Source organism: Bos indicus, chromosome 28, assembly GCF_029378745.1.
Source record: "Bos indicus isolate NIAB-ARS_2022 breed Sahiwal x Tharparkar chromosome 28, NIAB-ARS_B.indTharparkar_mat_pri_1.0, whole genome shotgun sequence".
NCBI classification, from domain to species: domain Eukaryota; kingdom Metazoa; phylum Chordata; class Mammalia; order Artiodactyla; family Bovidae; genus Bos; species Bos indicus.
Window position 1 is genome coordinate 25,325,345 of NC_091787.1, and position 23,149 is coordinate 25,348,493.

Here is a 23,149-nt window from a genome sequence, read left to right on the forward strand (position 1 = left end):
CCATGATCTTCGTTTTCTGAATGTTGAGCTTTAAGCCAACTTTTTCACTCTCCACTTTCACTTTCATCAAGAGGCTTTTGAGTTCCTCTTCACTTTCTGCCATAAGGGTGGTGTCATCTGCATATCTGAGGTTATTGATATTTCTCCCGGCAATCTTGATTCCAGTTTGTGTTTCTTCCAGTCCAGCGTTTCTCATGATGTACTCTGCATATAAGTTAATAAACAGGGTGACATTCATAGAGGCTATACATTAATAACAATACACGGATCCTTGTTACATTTTTATCCACTGATGGGCTGGGTTATATACTGTCAAAACGTTTCTGCCTTTCAGCTTATAGCAATTAACGAGAGTAGTTACCCAGCTATGTTTGTAAACATTTCCTTGTGATCTGTTAGTCAATCGATATCACCAGTAAGCAAGAGAGACTCCCTGCCGCAGAGGGAGGGACTGGGCTGGAAATGGTAATGCCTTCGGACAGCTTCCTTTCCATGACAACGGTTGCTGTGGTGACGACTACGCCTTCCCATTGGTCACTGCAAAGCTTACTGCTGTTCCCCGGCAGTACGTCATTGGCTGGCGTTCCGCAATGCGCAGGCGCAGGGCTGTAGCGGCCGTAAGTGAAGCGTCGCAAAAGAGAAGGAAGGCGGGAGTCCCAATTGAAACCGAGGCTGACCAGGCCGCTATGGCGGATTCTCCGTGGGACGAGATTCGTGAGAAATTCCAGACTGCACTGGCCTTATCACGGGTGGAACTGCATAAAAACCCGGAGAAGGAACCGTACAAGTCGAAATACAGCGCCCGGGCGCTGCTGGAAGAGGTTAAGGCGCTATTGGGACCCGCTCCTGAGGACGAGGATGAGCGACCGCAGGCCGATGATAGCTTGGGCGCGGGGGAACACGCTTTGGGGCTGCCGGCTGAATTGGTGGAGGCCGAGGGGCCCGTCGCCCAGGGAGCAGTGAGGCGAGCGGTTATTGAGTTCCATCTCGGGGTGAACCACATTGACACCGAGGAGTTGTCGGCGGGGGAGGAGCATCTGGTAAAATGTCTGCGGCTACTGCGCAAGTACCGACTGTCGCACGACTGCGTCTCCCTCTACATCCAGGCGCAGGTGAGAAAGATGCGGGCCCGCTGCTGTTGGCCGGAGGCCAATGGGTGGAGAGGGGCCTCAACTCTTGCCGAGACCAAAGGCAAACGTAATAAGGCACAATTTGTCCCCACGTTTTCAAACCTCTGTGGTAAGCGGCTTCCAAACTCCGTCTCCATCCTCTTCGCTTACTCCTTCATCACATTGCTTCACTTAGTCGTAGTCAACGCATCGGTTACCCAAGACCCTCCTACATTGTAAATGCTCTTTCCAACCCTCCACCTTTCCAAATCCAGTTCATTCTATTAAGAAAAACCCGAAGTAATTTGTTTATTAATTTCAGATCTCAAGGAAATTGCAGAGAATAATTAGAGTGCATTCTTAATTTGAAATAAGATGTCTGTCTTGCCATAGTCATTCGTTTGCTTCTCAGGGAATTCCTGCCCACTCTTCAAAACCGATTTCAAGATTCACTTCATAGTTTTACTAACTTTCTTTGGATCGTTGTATTCTGAACTGACTTCCTCCTAATACGTTTGATTTCTTTAATACTTAACTGTTTCGTATTTCTCTGGTGCTTGGTTTATTAAGAAATAAATCTGACGTTCTCCTTGGGAACATAACAGTTCAGAATACAAATATGAATGAACTTTTGTGTCACGTACTTTGCTTAAGTTAGCTCACAAACCCTTACGTTCAGTAGTTCCAGTTCCTAGTATATGTGATCCAGGGAACATTTACCTCAGTTGATCTTAGTAGGTCTCAGAGTTAAAAAGGACATTGTATAGGACATATTCTGTTATCATGGCCCAGTTAAATTAAAAGCTACATAATAACAGGAACTATAGCTCTTTTTTGCTTATTATTTGTAATCTCAGTCCCTGGCACATAAAAGACCATTTTTGGTTTGTTTGTTGAGTGGATGAATGATCTAATGAAATCCATAAGATGTTGAATTCAAACAAAATCTCAATTATTTGAAATTTTCTTCAACCATTTGGCTTCCTAAGATCTTGCTGCTAAGTCGCTTCAGTCGTGTCTTACTCTGTGCGACCCCATAGACGGCAGCCCACCAGGCTCCCCCATCCTGGGATTCTCCAGGCAAGAACACTGGAGTGGGTTGCCATTTCCTTCTCCAATGCGTGAAAGTGCAAAGTGAAGTGAAGGCGCTCAGTCGTGTCCAACTCCCAGCGACCCCATGGACTGCAGCCTCCCAGGCTCGTCTGTCCATGGGATTTTCCAGGCAAGAGTACTGGAGTGGGGTGCCATTGCCTTCTCCTCCTAAGATCTTAATGAAGATTTTAAAAATTCCTTCCCTATCTCAAAAATAGAAACCTTCTTTTTTTTTTTTTTCTACCTGTTTTCCTTCAATGAAAGCCTCTCATCCTGAAAACAAGTTTTTCTTTTAGCAACAAAGGCAGCAGAGGAGAGGCTCCTCTACCTTTTCAACACGCTTTTGCATAATACACAGGCCTCTACAAAGCACCTAGTAAGAAAGCCAAAGGATAAGATGTTGCATTTCTTTTAAAATAATTTATGTACTATAGGTCTCCAGTATTTACTGTACTTTTGTGACTTTTAATGTGCATGTTCTTAAGTATATTAATATCTCTGAAATCAGGATCCATCTTACAGCTGATTGATTTTATGTCAAAATTTACTTGGCAGTGTTTTCTTGTTGATACATAAAATAATTGTGTCTTAAAAATTGTAACATCTTACATTCAATGATTTACAGCATTTTGAACAGCCAGCTTTTTCTGAATGGTGAATTATTATAGATATTTTTACTAAAACCAGGAACAAAATCTTGATTAGAAGTTCTGGCCATTGCAGTAATATAGAAAGCAAAAAATAGTATCAATCTTTTAAAATAAAAATCATTTTTTTAATGTGATTTATGTATACCTAAAGTCATCAACTATAAAAGTCTTAGAACTGTTTGATGAAACAGGAGGTTAACAAAACCAAACTAGGAGGTTATATGGTAAATATATAATATCAATAGTATTCTGTCTATAAGCAATAATTTGTTAAAAGTGTTATTTTTAGAAATTACATTTACAAAGGGTGAGATAATAGAACTGATAATCTTAAAAGAAGTGATATACCATGTTCCTCAGTGGCAAGATTATTTAGATTCGGCTTATGCTAGTCTGTTTCTGAAGTCTACTACTCAGCTGATCTGTTTATTACAGGGGCCTTTTATTACATTTAATATTTGCTTTGATGAGAGATTTGACCTTACTAATATAAAGCAGACTGAAAGGATGGTATAGAATAATTGTATCACATTGGCAGAGATTATTAAAGATATTGATTGCATTCATTTTTGGAGAAACTATGAGGAGATGGATACTGTCCATTAGCATAATTATTGGTGGAAATATAAATCCATAGAACTTTCTGGAGATCAGTAGGTATCTGAGTCAAGACTTTGACTTAAAAATTTCCCGTCAGTATTGTAAAATAATATTGAGACAGGTATGCAAAGGTCTGTTAACATGGATGTTTGTCATATCGTTGTTACTTTAAAAAAGAAAAGAATAAAATAAACATTAGTGAGTAGCTTTGTAGTTAAATAAGTACTGGTACATCCACATAGAAGAGCAATATGCAGCCTTTAGAAATGATTTATGTTGGTTCAGAAATACACACTTGCATTATCATGCTGAGCAAAATTTAACTTGACAAATTAGTAGATTGTTCTCCCCACTGCCAGGACATATATGTTTAAGGAGGACCTCAGCTTTACTGAGGTACAGCAGACATATTAAACAGCAAGTATCTAAGTATACAATTTGATGAATTTCGACATCTCTGTATTCCCATGAAACAGTCACGGCAATCACAGTAATGATCAGATCCATCACCACTAAAAGTTTCTTTGTGCAGGTGCATTTGTAACCCCTCACTCGCTCCTGTATTCTCTTTCCCTTCTTGCCCTCCTCCCCCACATTTTCTAGAATTTCATAATGGACTTATATGGTGTATGCTCTTCTTTTGTCTGACTTCTTTCACTGATCATCATCATTTCATTGCTGCATCAGAGATAATCTTTTTTATTTTTTTTTCTTTTGTCTGTTAATATGGTGAATTACATTGATTGATTTTTCTAATGTTAAGCCAACCTTTCTTTCCTGTGATAAACTCCACTTGGAGATTTTGCCAAGCCAAAGTTGGGTCAGATATTACCCTTTTTATGTACTGTTGGATGGAATTTGCTAAAATTTTGTTAGTATTTTTTGTATCTTTGTTCATGAAGGATATCAGTCTGTAGTTTCTTGTTATGTCTTTGGTATAGAGGAACTATTCTTTCCTCTTTGTTTTTCTGGATGAATTTGTGTAGACTTGGTATTATTTTTTCCTTACGTGTTTGGTAGAATTCACTAGTAGTACTTCTTTAGCTGTTTTTGATTCAGTTTTTTCCCTTACCTATTCTTTTATCCCAAGGGCAGGAACATGGTGATGCTCTGTGAATGATACAGTACTTTCTGATATATTATGGGATTTATATTGTAAAAATAATTAGCACATCAAAAAAAAGATTACCTCTGTGGAGGAAACACTGAAGCAAAACATTAACAGTATTTTGAAAAGTCAGGTCAGTTTTAGATCCCTTGCATGGTCCTTAACTTCAGGACCTCAGTAAGTTATGGTTCAGAAGGAAAACCTGTGTCATTTCTAGACACACTCTAGGTCTCTACTTGGTTTCAGATTTACGCACCAGAGTTGGTGCTTTCTGTGGCAGAGCTTACCCTGGATCTAGCAGCCTAAATGCATCACCATCCCATCTAAATAGAGTAAATGTGGCTAACTAGTTCCTGGTAGTAGATACTTCTCTAGTTAGGTACAGTCTGCTGGATTTGCGTTTACTGGTGTCATGGCCAAATGGAGTGTCTCAGACGAAAAATGAATTGACCCAGGGGGTGAGAAAAGGTAACTTGTGGATTCATTTCTAAATTCAAGAAATGAGTTTTAAGGGAGATTATATTCTCTTGAGGCTGGCTGGGCAGAATAATCATTAAATTAGTACTGAGTCTTTAAGCTTCCCCAGGGTACTGCAAAGAAATACAGAGGAGAGAATTGCCCCATCTCAGTAATTTATCACCATAACCTACCTGCAGCTCTAGACGCTGAGAACTGATCAAGTCACTTAAAAAAAAAAACAAAAAACTAGAATAGGTATACTATGTAAGGCCATAGGACCAGAGGTCTATGTTCCAGGGCAGCGATCATATTACCTTTAAACTGTAGGATTTCGAAACATTTTTTTGTGTCTGCCACATGCCCCTTTTGCAGTCTACTGAAGCCTGTATTTCATGAAACAGAATAATAATTTTAAATGTATAAAATAAAATGTAGAGGGTTGCAAAAGAAACCAGTAATATTGAAGTTATCAAAATATTTTTAAAAACAAATGTATGATATAGTGATATATAAGGTTCCTTATGAGTCCATTAAATAACATGTTTTTAAATATAATTTTAAAGTATTATTGAATATTAATGATAGTTTGAGATATCTGTGAGCTATAATACAAAGATTTTTTTCACTTCTATAGACCACAAAACCCCAGGTACTGTAACACTGTTACATTTTGTTTCCTGCTTTCATACCTGAAAAGAAAAATGCTAAATTGTAAGAGGATAAAGTGAAAATGACTTTGTAATGTTTCCCCATCCACATTCATAGACTCTGAATTCTCTTCGTGGGTAACTTGTGGGTTCTTGGGCCAAGGTTAAGAATTTGCTTTAAAAACATTGTTTCCTTATCCTGTTCCCTTCTCTCTGGGGAAGTAAGCAAAAAAGATGGTAGAAGCCCAGCCTCAGCAGAATCCCTGTACCTGAAAGACTGTCCTGAGGGTTGGGAGGCTGACTAATCCCATTGTCTAAGCAGGAGCTAGTCTTCAGCACAGGCCTGATTTGCCCTATGATAAAAGAGTTGTGTAGCAGAGGGAAAACTGACTTAGTTTTTAAAATGTAACATTGTACCCCCAAATTCAGCAGCTTGAAACTTAATTACTGAGATAACGGGAATCCAGGCTGGCTTGCCCCTAGCTCAAGGTCTGTCATCAGACTATTGGCCTGCTGGGGCTGCGCTGGAAGGTTTAACTAGAGAATCCGAGCTCACTTGTGTGGTTCTTGGCAGGATTCATACAGGCTGTTGGTCTAAGGCCCTGACTGTTGACTTCTCTTAGTTCCTTGACACCATAATGTGGCTCAAAATATGGCATTTGACTTCCCTCAGAGAGAACAGCAAGAGGGAGCACCCAAAATGGAACCATAGTGTTTTGTAACTTGATGTTGGAGGGGACCATCCATCACTATTGCCGTGTTCTGTTTGTTAGAAGCAAGTCCCTAAATCTAGCCCAGACTTAAAGGGAAGAGATTGTACAAGGGCACGAACACCAGAAGGCAGGAATCATTGGGGAACCCAATTTAGTGACTGTCTCCTGTTCTTCCCCGGTGGCTCAGATGGTAAAGCATCTGTCTGCAGTGCAGGAGACCTGGGTTCGATCCCTGGGTCAGGAAGATTCCCTGGAGAAGGAAATGGCTACCCACTCCAGTACTCTTGACTGGGAAATCCCATGGATGGAGGAGCCTGGTAGGCTACAGTCCATGGAGTCACAAAGAGTCGGACATGACTGAGCGACTTCTCTTCCTCTTCTTCTTCCTTCCTCCTGTGACATAAGGACAATAGTATTATGAATAATTAATTCATTGTTAATCAGACACTAGTACTATTTAGGTAAGCATTGACTTTGAAACTATGAAAACTACCTTATTGGATGATTTATATTGTCATTTTTTTCTCTTTTTATTTTCCAGAATAACCTGGGTATCTTGTGGTCTGAAAGAGAAGAAATTGAAACTGCACAAGCTTATCTAGAATCATCCGAAGCTCTATATAATCAGTATATGAAAGAGGTATGTTGCATGTCAGATAAATTTTAATCTTTGATTGAAACTAGTTAAGAATTGGTGTTAAGAATTCCTCATTCCTAATATTACAATATGACTTTTCAGTGTGCTTTGGGATGTCTTTATACAACTGTCTATGTGGTCACCTAATAGCTAAAATTATTTAATATTTTTTATTAAAGACTTTAGCATTCTTAAAAATAATCCTTGGATAAGGTCTATTTCAAGTATTACTGTATAAGAAATATTATTCTAATATCCTGAAATACTGATACTTGCAAAATTTCTATTTTGATTTCTACTGAGGATAGCAGGGCTTAGAGGAAAGCAAACAGCTATCAGTACTTAAGCAAAATATCTGAAATTTTGGAGGCACTGGTTCTCAAGTTTCAGCATGTATCAGAGTCACCTGGAGAACTTGTTAAAATACAGTGCTCACACCCCTGACTCTGAGTGAGTAGGTCTGGGTTGGTACCTTTTTAACCGGGTGCGACTGCTGCTACTGGTTTGGCTACTGCACTTTGAGAAGCACTGCTTCAGGGCAGTGATTTTCGATAACTTTATTTTTTTGAATTGTAAAACCCTTCTGAAATACAATATATAAAACTTGGTAGAGCTACTGTGGTGAAACAGGTCAGAAGAAGCCTGAGCCCAATCCACTACAGATACCTTCTTCCCTCCCTGCTGTGGTAGCACAAGAGGTGCCGTAGGACTAGTTCTAGGGCTCTAGAGAGCCACGTTGAAAACTTGGGCTTTAGAGGCTCACCGTCCTACAGAGGTGAACTTTGTAACACCTCTGGGTTGCCATTCATTTCCTTAATAAATTTTATGCACCCCTTGACTTTCTGGAGGAGGCCGTACATGTTGGGGGCAGGGAGGTCAATAGAAAATCTCTGTACCTTCTTCTCAGCTTCACTGTGACCTTAACACTGCTCTAAAAAGTGAAGTCTGTTACAAAATATTAGCAGTCTTGTGAAATTAAAATGGATTTAGTTAATTTTGTTCTGAGGCTATGTGTAGCAGTTTTTTAAATAACCAGGTATTTTGAGGTTTTTCAAACTCAAGATTAAGAATCAATGTTTTACCAGTTTCACTAGTGATTCATATATTGCTAAATTCAGTAGTAAATTCTTAGTCTTCATCTTGAGCGTTTGGCATAGTTATTCAGTCTGGCCTCTGGCTCAGTTGGGTAGTCTCTCTTCCTTGACATACTTCTTTTTTTCTTTTATACCAAGTTGTATTTTTATTTCTTCATTTTTGGCCACGCTGGGGCTGGGTCTTCATTGCCGCACGAGGGCTTTCTCTGGCTGCAGTACATAAGCTTCTCACTGCGGTGGCTTCTGTTGTTGCAGAGTGTGGGCTCCAGGCGTGGGCTCAGTAGTTGTGGCTCACAGGCTCAGTTGCTGTGCAGCATCTTCCCAGACCAGGGGTTGAACCTATGTCTTCTGCATTGACAGGTAGATTCTTAACCACTGGACCACCAGGGAAGTCCGACTGCTTCTTTTATTTAGCTTCCACGTGTTTGTTTTCCCTTCTTCTCAGTTCTTGTTGCTTCATCTTTTTATCTCCAACCTCTAAACAGTGGGGTACCCAGAGTTCAGTGTTTTTGGGTGTCTCTTTCCATCTACATTCACTTCTTTGTTCTAAATACCATCTCTATACTGATGACTCCCAAATTATATCCCCAGTCTGTACCTCTCTGATTCCAAACTGCTGATTTGACAGTTGCACTTTTTATGAGGAAGGTAGGTATCTCTAAAACTACTGTCTAACATTGGGCTTCTGATACCTTCCCCTTCCTACCTTGCTTGCGATGAACACCTTGAGGCCTGAAACCTTGGAGACTTCTCTCCTACTCACCGTCTCAGCAGATTCTTTTGGCTTAACTTTTATTTTTTAATATTTATTTATTTATTTGGCTGTGCTGGGTCTTAGTTGCGGCACTTGGGATCTTTATCTTTGTTGTGGCGTGTGGAATCTTGTGGCGTGCGAATCTAGCTCTCCAACCAGGGGCCTAATCCAAGCCTCCTGCGTTGGGAGTGTGGAGTCTTAGCCACTGGATCACTGAGGAAGTCCCTTTGGTTTTACTTTTAAGTTAGGTCTAGAATCAGTCAGTTGAGTTGCTCAGTCGTGTCCAATTCTTTGTGACCATATGGACTGCAGCACACCAGGCTTCTCTGTCCATCACCAACTCCCGGAGCTTGCTCAGACTCATGTCCATCGAGTCAGTGATGCCATCAAATCATCTCATCCTCTGTCGTTTCCTTCTCCTCCTGCCTTCAGTTGTTCCCAGATCAGGGACTTTTCCAATGAGTCAGTTCTTCTCATCAGGTGGCCATCAAAGTATTGGAGCTTCAGCTTCAGCATCAGTCCTTCCAATGAATATTCAGAAGTGATTTCCTTTAGAATTGACTGGTTGATCTCCTTGCAGTCCACGGGACTCTGAAGAGTCTTCTCCAACACTGTAGTTCAAAAGCCTCAATTCTTCGGCGCTCAACTTTCTTTATGGTCCAACTCTCACATCCATACATGACTACTGGAAAAACCATAGCTTTGACTAGACAGACCTTTGTTGGCAAAGTAATATCTAGAATCAGACCACTGCTATCACCATCATCTCTTGCTGTAACCTTCTTGTTGGTCTTCCTGCTATTATACCCCCTTCAGTCTGTTCTCAGCCGTGTTCAAAGGTAAATCAGATCACATCACTCCTTTCTTCAGATTTTTCAATGGTTTTCCCATCCTACTCAGTAGACTCTGAAGACCCATGAAAACCTACAAGTTCATTTTCTGATCTGGCTACAGTTACTTCTCTAATTTCATCTGCTATTCTCCCCGTCTCATTCTGTTCTAGCTACACTGACCTTGCTGTTCCTAAAACTCACCAGATAAGCTCCCAGCTCAGGACCCCTGCACTTTGTTTCCTCTGCTAATACTGCTCTTCCCCTAGATATCTGTCTGGGTCGCTCCCTCATTTTCTTCGGATCTTGACTCACATGTCTCCCATCCAAGGAGGACTCACTGGCTACTCACCTCACACTGCAAACCACGCCTCCCTAATACTTCCTACCCTGCCCCGGCTTTCCAGCTTTTTTTGCTTTGCACTTGTCACTAACATATTATTCATTTTAATATTTTATTCATCACCCATCTTCAGTACTAGAGTGTGTGCCCCAGGATGACAAGGATGTTTTTGCTGTTGTATTCACTGCAGCATCTAGAACAGTATCTATTTCTTGATAACCAGTGAGTGATGGTTTCTTGATAATCAGTGATGCTATACAGTATTTGGAAGATGACCATTTTATAAGCATGTCAGTCATTATAAAATTGCTACAAAAAGTCTCCCGATGTATTCTTACACCACTGGTATATGAGCATTCTCATCTCCTTCACACACATTCCCTACATAGATTTGAAAAAATTCTTTGCTAATATAGGCAAAATGTCTCATTTTAACTTGAATTTCCTTGATTAAAATGGTAATTTTAAAGTATTATTTTCATTTTTGTATTTTCTCTTTTGAAAGTGTGCATACTTTTTATGCATATTTATTCAATTTTTGTGTTTTCTTGCTAATTTGCTCTTTTATGTTAAAGCTTTTTGAGTTATCATTGACGTATAATGTTGGTTGAAAGTGTACAACATAATGATTCAATATATGTGTATATTTTGAAATGATCATAGTAAGCCTGATTAGTATTCATCACCACACATTTTTAGAATTTTTTTCTTGTGATGAGAATCTTAAGATCTACTCTCAACAGAATTAAAAATTTTATTGGAGTACAGTATATTTATATGTTGTTTTGGTTTCAGGTATACAGCAAAGTGAATCAGTTATACATATACATATATCTACACGTTTTAGCTTCTCTCCCATTTAGGCCATTACAGAGTGTTTAGTAGAGTTCCCTGTGCTGCACAGTCGATTTTCAGTTGCTGTTTTGGGAAATGGTCACAGGGTGGCTGAATTTCTTCACACCCAGCTCTTCCTATTGCAGTAACTAGAGCCTTAGGGGAATTCCTTTTCCCGGGTTGTAAATTAGAGTGAAATGTGCCAGAATAAACACCCAAAAGTTCGTGTCTCAAAACTCCTTGTTTTTTTTTAAATTTAATATGAATTTCTTAGTGATGTAAACTTGATTTACAGCGTGGTATTTGTTCTAGGTTTACAGAGTCTTCTTCAGGTAAATACGCACTTATGTATTCATCTTCAGTTCGTTTCACATACAGATGATTAAAGACTGCTTAGAACACCCCTCTTGCTACACAGTAAGCCTTTGTTGACTATCTGTTTCATACAGATTAGTGTGTATAGGTTGATCCAAACCTCGTAATATATCCTGTCCACCACCTTTCTCCTTGGTGACTGTTAAGTTTGTTTCTGAAGTTTGAATGTTTGTTTCATTTTTGCAAATTAGTGCATTGGTGTCAATTTTTTTTTAACCTATTCCATCTACAAGTAATATCATATTATATCTTTCTCTGAATTACTTCACTTACTAAAATTATGTACAAGTCCATGAAGTGAAGTCGCCCAATTGTGTCCGACTCTTTGCGACCCCGTGGACTGTAGGTTACTGCAAATAGCATCATTTTGTATGTTTTTTCATGGCTGAGTTTTGTTTGATTCTGTGCACGTGTCAGTTGTTTATCCACTTATCTGTCTGTGGGCATTTCGGTGGCCTCCATGACTTGGCTGTTGTAAATAGTGCTGTAGTATTCGTTTGGGTGCATGAGTCTGTTCAGAGTCTGGTTTGCTGCACACATACTCTTAGGAGTGTGATCGCCAGGTCATAGGGTGGCTGTGATTTTACCTTTGAAAGGCACTGTTATAGTGTACTCTAGTGGCTGTTAGCATCAGAGGGTCCCCTTTTCTTAACTCTGTTGTAGCCGTTATTGTCTGTAGACTTCTTGATTATGACCATTTTGATTGATGTGAGGGGATACCTTTTGATTTGCATGTCTTTAATAATTCATCATATTGCGCCTGTTTCTGGGTGCTTTTTTTTTTTTTAAAAACACTGAGTTGGACTTCTCTGTTAAAATTGTCTTCTTGAAAATGTGCCCTGTGTTTAATTCATTTCGCTTGCTTGTGTGTGTGTGTGTGTTAGTTGCTTAGTCGTGTCCGACTCTTTGCAACCCCATAGACTGTAGCCCACCGGGCCCCTCCGTCCATGGCATTCTTCAGGCAAGAACACGGCCTTGCCTGAAGGAAGGAAATGGATTGCCATTTCCTTCTCCAAAAGGAACTATAGAAAGAAAAAGCGAAGTCACTCAGTTGTGTCTGACTCATTGCGACTGAACTGACAGTTCTCGGAGGCAGCAGATTTCAGGTTGCTGTTGCGGGAAAGGTCCACAAGGAGGCAGCGTTTTCTCACACCCACCTCCACATACCTGGGCTTGCCTTAGGGCAAATCTGGCTTTGGGGTTGTAAGTTACCGAGTGCAGTGCGCCAGAAGAAGCACCCCAAATTCATTTCTCATTATGTCTCTTATTTATTTTTTTTTGGTGTAACTTGGAAATACATGTTGTGTGCGTTGTAGCGTATAGAATCATTTCCTATTACACATGCACATTTATCTACGTGTGTTTGGATTCTTTACGATACAGGTTAATACAGTGTGTTGAGTAGACCTCCCTTGGTAGATACTGCTCTTTGTTGATTGTCTGTTTTGTAGGAAATAGATTGTATTTGTTCATCCCAAGCTTCTTAATTATTCCTTCCATGCTTCTTTCTTTGGTAAGAAGACATGCATGGATGTGCACGTGTAAATTGCACCTATAAGTGACATGTGATACTTGCCTTTCAGATTCTGCCTTACTTCACTTAGTAGGATTATCTCTAGGTTCAGCTATGAGCCAGCAATTGGAACGATTACATTCTTTTTCATGCCAGGTCAGATTGCATTGTGAATGTTTCACCTTTTCATCAACTGTCAGTGGGCATTTCGGTGCTTCCGTGTTTTGGCTGTTGTAAAAGGTCCTGCGGTGCCTGTGTCTTTTCAAAGTCTGGATTGTGGCGCTTAGTCTTTGGAGTGAGAGTACAGGATCATACGGCAGCTGCGGTTTTACTGTTAAAGGCACTTTTATACTGTTCTGTCTGGTGGCTGTTTCTGTTGACATCTCAGCAGCACACGGGAGGGTACCCTTAACCCTATTGTAACAGTTATTGTCTTCTATAGAGCTGATTATGGCCAATTTGACTGGTGTGAGGGGATACCTCGTTGTACTTTTGATTTGCATGTCTCTAATAATTCACCATATTGTGCATGTTTGTGGGTGCTCTTTTAAAAAATACTGTGAGTTATACTTCTCTGTTGAAATTGTCTTGTTGAAAGTATGCTCTGTGTTTAATTCTTTTCACTTAATCACCTCTGGAAATTTTGGAGGGCAGGTATTGAAACAGCCCACCAGTGCTTGTGAATATTAAGTTCCCATAGCAATAGCTTTCAGGTTACTGTTGTGGGAAATGGTCTCAAGGTGGAAATATTTCTCCATCGCACCTCTAGTTACGCCAGCTAGCCAGCAGAGGCTTAGAGTAAGTCCTCCTTTGGGGTTTTAAGTTACAGTGCAGTGTGCAGGAAGAAGCACCCCAAAGCTTGTGTCTCATTGCCTCTCTTTGGGTTAATTTGTTTTCTTTTGAATTTTTTATTTTGTATTGGGGTATAGCTGATTAACAATGATAAGACAGTTTCAGGTGAACAGTGAAGGGACTCCTTCATACATGTACGTGTATCCGTGCTCCCAAAACTTCCCTGCCATCCAGCCTGCCACGTAACATTGAACAGAGTTCCTTGTGCTATCCAATAGGTCCTTATTGGTTATCAGTTTTAAATATAGCAGTGGGAACACGTCTATTCCAATCTCCCTAACTATCCCTTTGCCCTTTCCCCCCCAGCAACTGCAAGTTAGTTTTATAAGTCTGTGAGTCCCTTTGTTTTGTAAGGAAGTTCATTTGTATCGTTTCTCTATAGATTCCACATATATTAAAGATGTCATACTATATGTCTCCTCTACGTGACTGACTTCACTCAATATGACACTCTTGGTCCATTATTTCATTATTTCATTCTTTTTAATGGCTGAGAAATATTCTGTGTTATGTATGTACCACATCTTTATCCAATCCAGTGTCAGTGGAGATTGAGGTTTTTTTTGAGTAACATGAAATACATGCTGTGTGTGTTGCAGGTGTACAGGCTCGTTTCCTGTTACACATAGCTGTGTAATACGTGTGTTTGGATTCTTTTCCCATATAGCTTGATACAGAGTGTTGGTTAGACCTCTCTTGGTAGATATTGCTGCTTGTTAATGATCTGCTTTGTAGGTAATTGTTTTTGCTCATCCCATCCTCCTAATTTCTCTCTTCCAGGCTACCTACCCCTGTGGTAACCATAAATTTGGTTTTCGGGTATCTGAGTCCGTTTATGTCTTCCAGTTACTCTGTGAGTGTGCCTGCTGAACTGCACCTATAAGGGCTGTCATGGTTTTTGCCTTTCTGATTCTGACTTACTTCCCTTAGTAGGATTATCTCTGCTCTCAGCTATGGTCTGGCGATGGGCATGGCTACATTCTTTTTCACGCCTGAGTCAGATTACATTGTGAACATTTTCCACTTCTTTATCCATTAATCTGTCCATGGACATTTTGGTGGCTTCCATATCGTGGCTGTTGTAAAAGGTGCTGCAGTGCGTGTTTGGGTGCCTGTGTCTTTTGGACGTCTGCTTTGCTGTGCACTTACTCTTAAGAGTGGGGCTGCCAGATCACATGGTGGCTGTGGTTTTACCATTTTTTTTTTTTAAAGCTAAGTGGCTTTATTAGAGAAAACCAAAGTTACAGAGGGCTTAAGAGTTGGTACTAGGTCCTTCTTCTTGTCAAAGGAGGGCACAACATTAATAAACACTCCATGGAGTCACTAAGAGTCAGACACGACTGAGCGACTTCCCTTTCACTTTTCACTTTCATGCATTGGAGAAGGAAATGGCAACCCACTCCAGTGTTCTTGCCTGGAGAATCCCAGGGACGGGGGAGCCTGGTGGGCTTCCGTCTCTGGGGTCACACAGAGTCGGACACGACTGAAGCGACTTAGCAGCAGCAGCAGCAGTACTGCGTATGCTTCTTGACTGGCCCGTTGGTTTCTTCTTTTCTTATTTGACCACCTTCAGAGTCTGACCTCTTACTTTCCCAGCATGGGTTGGGGAACCATGAGCTTTACCTCCAGGTATGCGGCCGGCTACTTCCTGCGTGCTCAGAGCCTCCACCCCACAGTGGCTCAGAGTAGCCTCATCCTGTAGGGTGGTGCCTGCCGGGAGGCAGGACTTGATCTTCCAGAGCGAAGCCCTCCAGTGAGGCTACATGAGCCTCGATTTGGGTGACCGTCCCCTGGCTAGTCACCTCGAGAGTGTGTAGCTCCTCGGTGCGCACAAAGAGCTGCGTGTTGGCGACCAGATCGTGGACAGCGCTGCCACTGCCTCGAAGATAGAGGCGAGAAAGCGGAAGGAGCGAGGGTGTGTGCGTCGTCTTCACCTGCTGCATGCCACGTCACTGCTTGGTTTTACCTTTTAAAGACACTTTTACAATGGTCTGTCTAGGGGCTGTGACCTTTGACATTTCGCTGACACCATAGGAGGGTCCCCTTTTCTTAATCCCACTGTGGCATTTATTCTCTGTAGACCTCTGGTTCGTGGCATTTTGACTGGTGCAAGGGAATAATACCTTCTTGTAGTTCTGATTTGCATGTCTAATAATTCACATGTTGCAAATGTTTCCAGATGCTTCTTTGTTTAAACACTGTGAGTTGTAATTCCCTGTTGAAGTTGTCTTCTTGAAAGTGTGCCCTGTGTTTAATTCTTTTGCTTCTAGGAGTTACTCCCTAGAAATTTTGGAAGGTGGGTAGGATTTAAGACCTACTAGTGCTTGTGAATATTAAGTTCCAATAGCAATAGCTTTTAGGTTGTTGTTGTGGGAAGCAGCCTTAAAGAGGCAGCATTTCTTCATGCCCAACTCTGGTTACCCCAGCCGGCCAACAGAGCCTTAGAGCAAGTCTAGTTTTGTGGTTGTAAATTAAAGTGCAGGGTGCCAGAGGAAGCACCCCAAAGTTTGTGCATTGTTAGAGCTTTTTTATATTAAATTAATTTTTATTTTTTTGAAGTACATTGTGTGTGTAAGTATACACAGTCTTTTCCGGTTACACATGTACGTGCATTCTTTTCCCATATAGGATGTTACAAGAGTGTTGAATAGACCTCCCTAGAGAGATACTGCTCCTTGATGATTATCTGTTTTCTAGGTAATAGTTTGCATTTGTACATCTCAACCTCCTATTTATCCCTTCCTCACTTAACTATAAGTTTGGTTTCAAGTCTCTGCTCTGTTTATACTTTCTGGTTAATTCATGGGTGTGCATGTGTAAATTGCACCTGTATCTTAGGATTTTTGCATTTTTGATTCTGATTTATGTCATTTAGTATGATTATTTCTAGGTTCAGCTATGTTCTGACAGTTGGAATGATTACATTCTTTTTCATGCCTGAGTCAGATTGCATTGTGGACATTTTCCACGTCTGTACCCATTCAGGGGTCGACGGACGTTTTGGTGGCTTCCGTGTCTTGGTTGTCGTGAAAGGCGCTGCAGTGCGCATTTGGGTGTGTGTGTCTTTTTGCGGCAGAGTTGGAATGCTTGATCATATGGCAGGTATGGGTTTACCTTTTAAACGCAGTTTTATACAGCTCTGTCTGGGGACTGTTACCATCGACATTTCAGCAGCACCATGGGGAGGGGGTTCCCCTTTTCTTAACCCCGTTGTAGCAGATATTGTCTGTAGATGTCTTATGACTCGTTTGACTAGTGCAGGGGATACCTGTGGTTTAAGTTGGCATTTGCATGTCTTTAATAATGCATTGTATCATGCTTGTTTGCAGGTACTTTTTTTTAATACTCTGAGTTGTGTTTCCCTGTTGAAATTCTCTTTCTGAAAGTTTCGTTCTTTTCGCTTACTTACCCCTGGAAGTTTTGGGAGCAGGTATCATTTACAGCCCCACAGCGCTTCTGAGTGTTAAGCTGCAATAGCTGTTGTTTTCAGGTCGTTGTTGCGGTGAGTGGCCACGAACAGGATGTGCAGCTCTGGTTACCCAGTTTTGCCAACACAGCCTTACTGCAAGTCCTGCTTTGGGGTTGTAAATTAGGGTGGAATGAGCCGGAGGAAGCACTCAAAAACTTGTGTCTTGTTACCTCTTTGTGTTAATTTTTTTTTTTAAATCTTTGTGTTAATTTTTAATTTATTTGGTATGCTGCTGCTGCTGCTAAGTCGCTTCAGTCGTGTCCGACTCTGTGTGACCCCAGAGACGGAAGCCCACCAGGCTCCCCCGTCCCTGGGATTCTCCAGGCAGGAACACTGGAGTGGGTTGCCATTTCCTTCTCCAATGCATGAAAGTGAAAAGTGAAAGGGAAGTCGCTCAGTCGTGTCCGACTCTTAGCAACCCCATGGACTGCAGCCCACCAGGCTCCTCCGTCCATAGGATTTTCCAGGCAAGAGTACTGGAGTGGGGTGCCATTGCCTTCTCCGTTATTTGGTATAATGTTGCAATAATGTTGTATGTGTTGTCGATGTACAGAAACTTTTACTATGACACATATGCATATAGCTATGCATGTTTGGATTCTTTTCCCATGTAGGTTGATACAGAGTGTTGGGTATAACTCCCTTGGTAGATACTGCTTTTTTTTTTTTTGGATTTTGTGCTTTGTAAATAATAGTTTGTATTTGTTTGGCCTTTCCTCCTAATTTACCCGTTGTCCACCTCTTTCCCCCGTGGTAACCATAAATTTGGTTTTCAAGTTTCTGAGTCTGTTTTTGTTTTCCAGTTAGATCATGGGTGTGCATGTGTAAATCGCACCTATAAGTGAATGTCATATGATTTTTGTCTTTCTGATCTTGCTTACTTCCCTCATTAGGATTGTATCTAGTGTCAGGTAGGTTCTGGAAATCGGCATGATTATTCTTTTTCATGCCTGAATCAGATCGCATTGTGAACATGTTGCAGTTCTTTATGCATTCATTTGTAGATGGAAATTTCATTTGGCTTTCATGTGTTGTTTATTGCAGTAGGTGCTACTGTGCATGTTTGTCTCTTGGAATTCGAGTTTGCCGTGCACATATGACTGAGCGTGGGACTACGGGATCATTTGGCAGCTGCGGTTTTACTTATCGTGGCTGTTACTGTTGACATTCGGCCACACCGTAGGAAGGTCCCCTCTTCTTGGCTCCATTGTAGCAGTTACTGTCTGTAGACTCTTGATCATGGCCATTTTGACCGTTTTGAGATCAGTTCAGTTGCTCAGTCGTGTCCGACTCTTTGTGACCCCATGGACTGCAGCACGCCAGACTTCCCTGTCCATCACCAGTTCCCGGAGTTTACTCAAACTCATGTCCGTTGAGTCAGTGATGCCATCCAACGGTCTCATGCTCTGTCATCCCCTTCTCCCGCCTTCAATGTTTTCCAGCATCAGGGTCTTTTCAGATGAGTCAACTCTTCGCATGAGGTGGCCGAAGTATTGGAGTTTCAGCTTCAGCATCAGTCCTTCCAATGAATATTCAGGACTGATTTCCTTTAAGATGGACTGGTTGGATCTCCTTGCAGTCCAAGGGACTCTGAAGAGTCTTCTCCAACACCACAGTTCAAAAACACCTCGTTGCAGTTCTGAGTTGCATGTCTCTAAATCACCATATTTCACATTTGTGGGTGCTTTATTCTTTTTTAAACATGGTGAGTTGCACTTCCCTGTTGAAATTGTCTTTGTGATAGTGTGCCCATGTTTCATTGTTTTCACTTAATTACTCCTGGAAATTTTGGAAGTCAGGTGCCGTGTTCAGCATACCTGTGTTTGTTCCCCTAGGCTATAGTTTTCAGGTTGCTGTTGTGGGAGGTGGCCACAAGGCGGCAGCATTTCTTCATTCCCAACTCTGCTGCTGCTGCTGCTGCTGCTGCTGCTGCTGCTGCTAAGTCGCTTCAGTCGTGTTCGACTCTGTGCGACCCCGTAGACGGCAGCCCACCAGGCTCCCCCGTCCCTGGGATTCTCCAGGCAAGAACACTGGAGTGGGTTGCCATTTCCTTCTCCAATGCATGAAAGTGAAAAGTGAAAGTGAAGTCTCTCAGTCATGTCTGACTCTTCACGACTCCATGGACTGCAGCCTACCAACTCTGGTTACCCACAAAAGTGGATAGAGCCTTAGAGCAGTCCTTCTTTGGCTTTGCAAATTACAGTACAGTGTGCCAGAAGAAGCACTCAGCAGCTTGTGTTTCACCTTTGTTTGTTTTGAATTGTTATTTTTCATTATATTATTCAATCTTACTCAGGATTTAAATACATGTTGTGTGTGTATAGGTGTACAGAATTTTTTGTGTTACACATAAGCATATATCTATGTATGTTCAGATTCTTTTCCAGTTAGGTTGTTACAGTTTTGATTAGACCTCCCTTGGTAGATGTTGCTTCTTAATTGATTATCTGTTTTGTAGAGAGTAGATTGGGTTTGTCCATCCCAAGCTCTTAGTTTATCCCTTCCCTACTCTTTTCTTTTGACAACCGTAAATTTGACATTCAAGTCTCTTATTCCATTTGTTTTCCCCGTTAGTTCATGGGTGTGCATGTAAATTGCACGTGTAAGTAATATCATATAATTTTTGCCTTTCCGTTTCTTTTTACTTCCCTTAGGATTATCTCTAATTTCAGGTAGATTCCGGAAATTGGCATGATGATGTCTTTTTCATGCATTAATCAGATTGCATTGTGAACATTGCTGCAGTTCTTGTTTATCTGTCAGACTGTCGATGGAAAGTTTTTTTGGCTCCCATGTCTTGGTTATTGTAAAAGGTGCTATAGTGCACTTTTGCATGCCTTTGTGTTTCGAATTCTGGTTTGCTGTGCACATACTCTTAAGAGTGGGAGTACGGGATCATTTGGCAGCTGTGGTTTGACTGTTTATGACACTTGTATACTGTTCTCTCTAGGGGCTGTTACCATTGACATTTCAGCAGAACCATAAGAGGGTCCCCTTTTCTAAACCCCATTGTAGCAGTTATTGTCTGTAGACTTGTTGATCACGGCCATTGTGACTAGTGGGAGTGGTTACGTCTTCGTAGTTCTCAGTTGCATCTCTCTAAATAACCATATTCATGTGTTCGTGAGTGCTTTATTCCCTTTTAAACTGTGTGAGTTGTACCTTCTTTTAAAATGGTCTTCTTCAAAGTGTGTCCTGGGTTTCCTTGTTTTTACTCACTGACTCAGTATTACATACAGCCTGCCAGTGCTTGTGAATATTCTGTTCTCCCCGCCAAGTCGCTTCAGTTGTGTCCAACTCTTTGTGACTCTATGGACTATAGCCGGCCAGGCTCCTCTGTCCATGGAATTCTCCAGGCAAGAATACTGGAGTGGGTTGCCATTCCCTTCTCCAGGGGACCTTTCTGACCCAGGAATTGAACCTGTGTCTTTTACGTCTCCTGCATTGGCAGGCAGCTTCTTTACCACTAGCACCACCTGGGCAGGCTCCTCCGTCCATGGGATTCTCCAGGCACGAAGACTGGAGTGGGTTGTCATTTCCTTCGCCAGGGGACCTTCCCAACCCAGGGGTCAAACCCATGTCTCCTGCATTGGCAGGCAGGTTCTTCACCACTGAGCAACCAGGGAAACCCCTTCTCTTCCCCTAGGCAGTATTTTTCAGGTTGCTGTTGTGAGAAGTGGCCAGGGTGACAGCATTTGTTCATTCCCAGCTGTGGTTGCCCTGGCAAGCTGACAGAGCCTTAGAGCGTGTCCTGCTCTGGGGCTGGAAATTACAGTGCAGTGTGCCAGAAGAAGCAACCAGCAGCTTGTATTATTACCTCTTTTGTGTATTCAAGTAACTAGTATTTTTTGCTGGAGTATGATTGTGTTTAGGTGTACAGAATTGCATGTGTTTAGGTGTACAAAATTTTAATGTTACACACACATATATCTATCTACGTATGTTCAGATTCTTTTCCCAATTAGGTTATTACAGAGTGTTAATTAAACCTCCATTCATAAATACTGCTCCTGGTTGATCATCTATTTTGTGGAAATAGGTTGTTTTATTCTACTGAAGCTCCTACTTTATCCCTTCCCCACTACTTTCTCCTGTGGTAACTGAAGGTTTGATTTTCTTGTCTCTGACTCTGTTTCCCAGCTGGTTGAAGGCTGTGCATGTGTAAATTGCACCAGTAAGTGATGGCTTAGGATTTTTGCCTTTCTGATTCTTCATTACATCACTTAGTAGCATTATCTCTGGTTTCAGGTAGGTTCTGGAAATTGGCATGATTACATTCTTTTGGATGCCTGAATCAGATTGCATTGTGAACATGTTGCAGTTCTTCTTTATCCGTTTGTTTGTCAGTGGATAATTTTTTTCCTTTCCTTGTCTTGGTCATTATGAAAGGTGGTGTGGTGCATGTTGGGTGCCCATGGCCTTTGAATTCTGGTTTGCTGTGTACATGCTCTGAAGAGTGGGAGTACTGGATCGTTTGGCAGCTAAAGGCACTTTTATACTGAGCTCTCCAATGGCTGTTTCCATTGACATTTCATCCACACCAGAGGAGGGTCCCCTTTTCGTAACCCCACTGTAGCAGTTACTGTCTGTAGACTTCTTGGTCATGGCCATTTTGACTGGTGCGAGCGGATACCTCCTTGCAATTCTGAGAGCTTGTCTCTAAATCACCCTATTTCACATGTTTTTGGGTGCTTTATTCTTTTTCCAACATTGTGAGTTGTACTCCCCTGTTGAAATTGTCTTCTTGAAAGTGTGTGCTGTTTAATTGTTTGCGCTTAATGTACAGCTGGATATTCTGGAGGGCAGTTACCATAGAATCGCACCAGTGCACGTGAATATTCTGTTACCCCGGGGAAGTCTTAGGTTGTTGTTGTGAGAAGTGGCCACACGGCGGCAGCATTTCTTCATTCCCAGCTGTAGTTACCTGAGCAAGGATGGAGCCTTAGAGCAAGTCCTGCTTTGGGGTTTCAAATTACAGAGCAGTGTGCCAGAAGCAGCACCCAGCAGCTGCTTAATTTTTTTTGGAGTAAGATTGAAATACATGTACATGTGTAGGTGTATAGAGTTTTTTGTGTTATAGATATGCATATATCTACATATGTTTAGATTCTTTTTGCTATTAGTTTGAGTGTTGACTCGACCTCCCTTTGTGGATATCACTCCTTATTAATTATGTGTTTTGTACGTAATAGATTGTTTATTCCAAGCTCCTAATTTATCCCTTCCCCCCTTCTTTCTCCTATGGTAACCGTAACTTTGATTTTCAGTTCTCTGACTCTGTTTATGTTTCACCCACATAATGAAACCATGGTGGTTCATGGTGTGCATGTGTAAAGGGCATCTACAAATGATATCGTATGATTTTTGCCTCTCTTATTCTTGCTTACTTCACTTAATAGGATTATCTCTAGTTTCAGGTATGTTCTGGAAACTGACATGATTGCATTCTTTTTCATCTGTGCATCAGATTGCATTTTAAAGACATTGCAGTTCTTTATCCGTTCTTCAATAGAAAATTTTTTGGTCCATGTCTTGGTTATTGTAAATGGTGCTGCATTGCACATTGGGTGTTCTTTCTTTTTGAAGTCTGGTTTGCTGTGCACTTACTCTTAAGAGTGGGAGTACCGGGTCATTTGCCAGCTGTGGATTTACTGTTGAAGGCACCTTTATACTGTTCTCTCTAGTGGCTGTTACCATTGACATTCTGCCGCACCACGGGGAGGGTGCCCTTTTCTTAACCCCATTGTAGCAGTTACTGTCTACTGAATTCTTGGATTTGGCCGTTTTGACCGCTGCGTGGGGATACCTTGTGGCAGTTCTGAGTTGCATGTCTCTAAATCACCACATTTTGCATGTTTGCGGGTGCTCTGTTCTGTTTTTAACACTGTGAGTTGTACTTCCCTTTGATATGGTCTTCTTGATAGTGTACTCCATGTTTGTTTTCACTTACTGACTCCTGGGAATTTTGGAGGTCAGGTGCCTTATACAGTCCAACAGAGGCTGTTCTCCGAGGCAATAGTTTTTAGGCTGCTGTTGTGGGAAATGGCCACAAGGTGGCAGCATTCCTGCA

The 23,149-nt window shown here is 41.4% G+C and overlaps 1 protein-coding gene across 1 annotated transcript in view; it reads left to right on the forward strand.

Moving 5' to 3' along the window:
* Positions 1–617: 617 nt before the first annotated feature.
* Positions 618–23,149, forward strand: part of KIFBP (kinesin family binding protein) — a 54,701-nt gene continuing 32,169 nt past the window's right edge. Inside the window, exons 1-2 of the mRNA XM_019954067.2 lie at positions 618–1,112; positions 6,920–7,018. Coding sequence (XP_019809626.2) covers positions 687–1,112; positions 6,920–7,018 — 525 coding nt within the window. The 5' untranslated portion in view covers positions 618–686. The remainder of the gene's footprint in view (positions 1,113–6,919; positions 7,019–23,149) is intronic.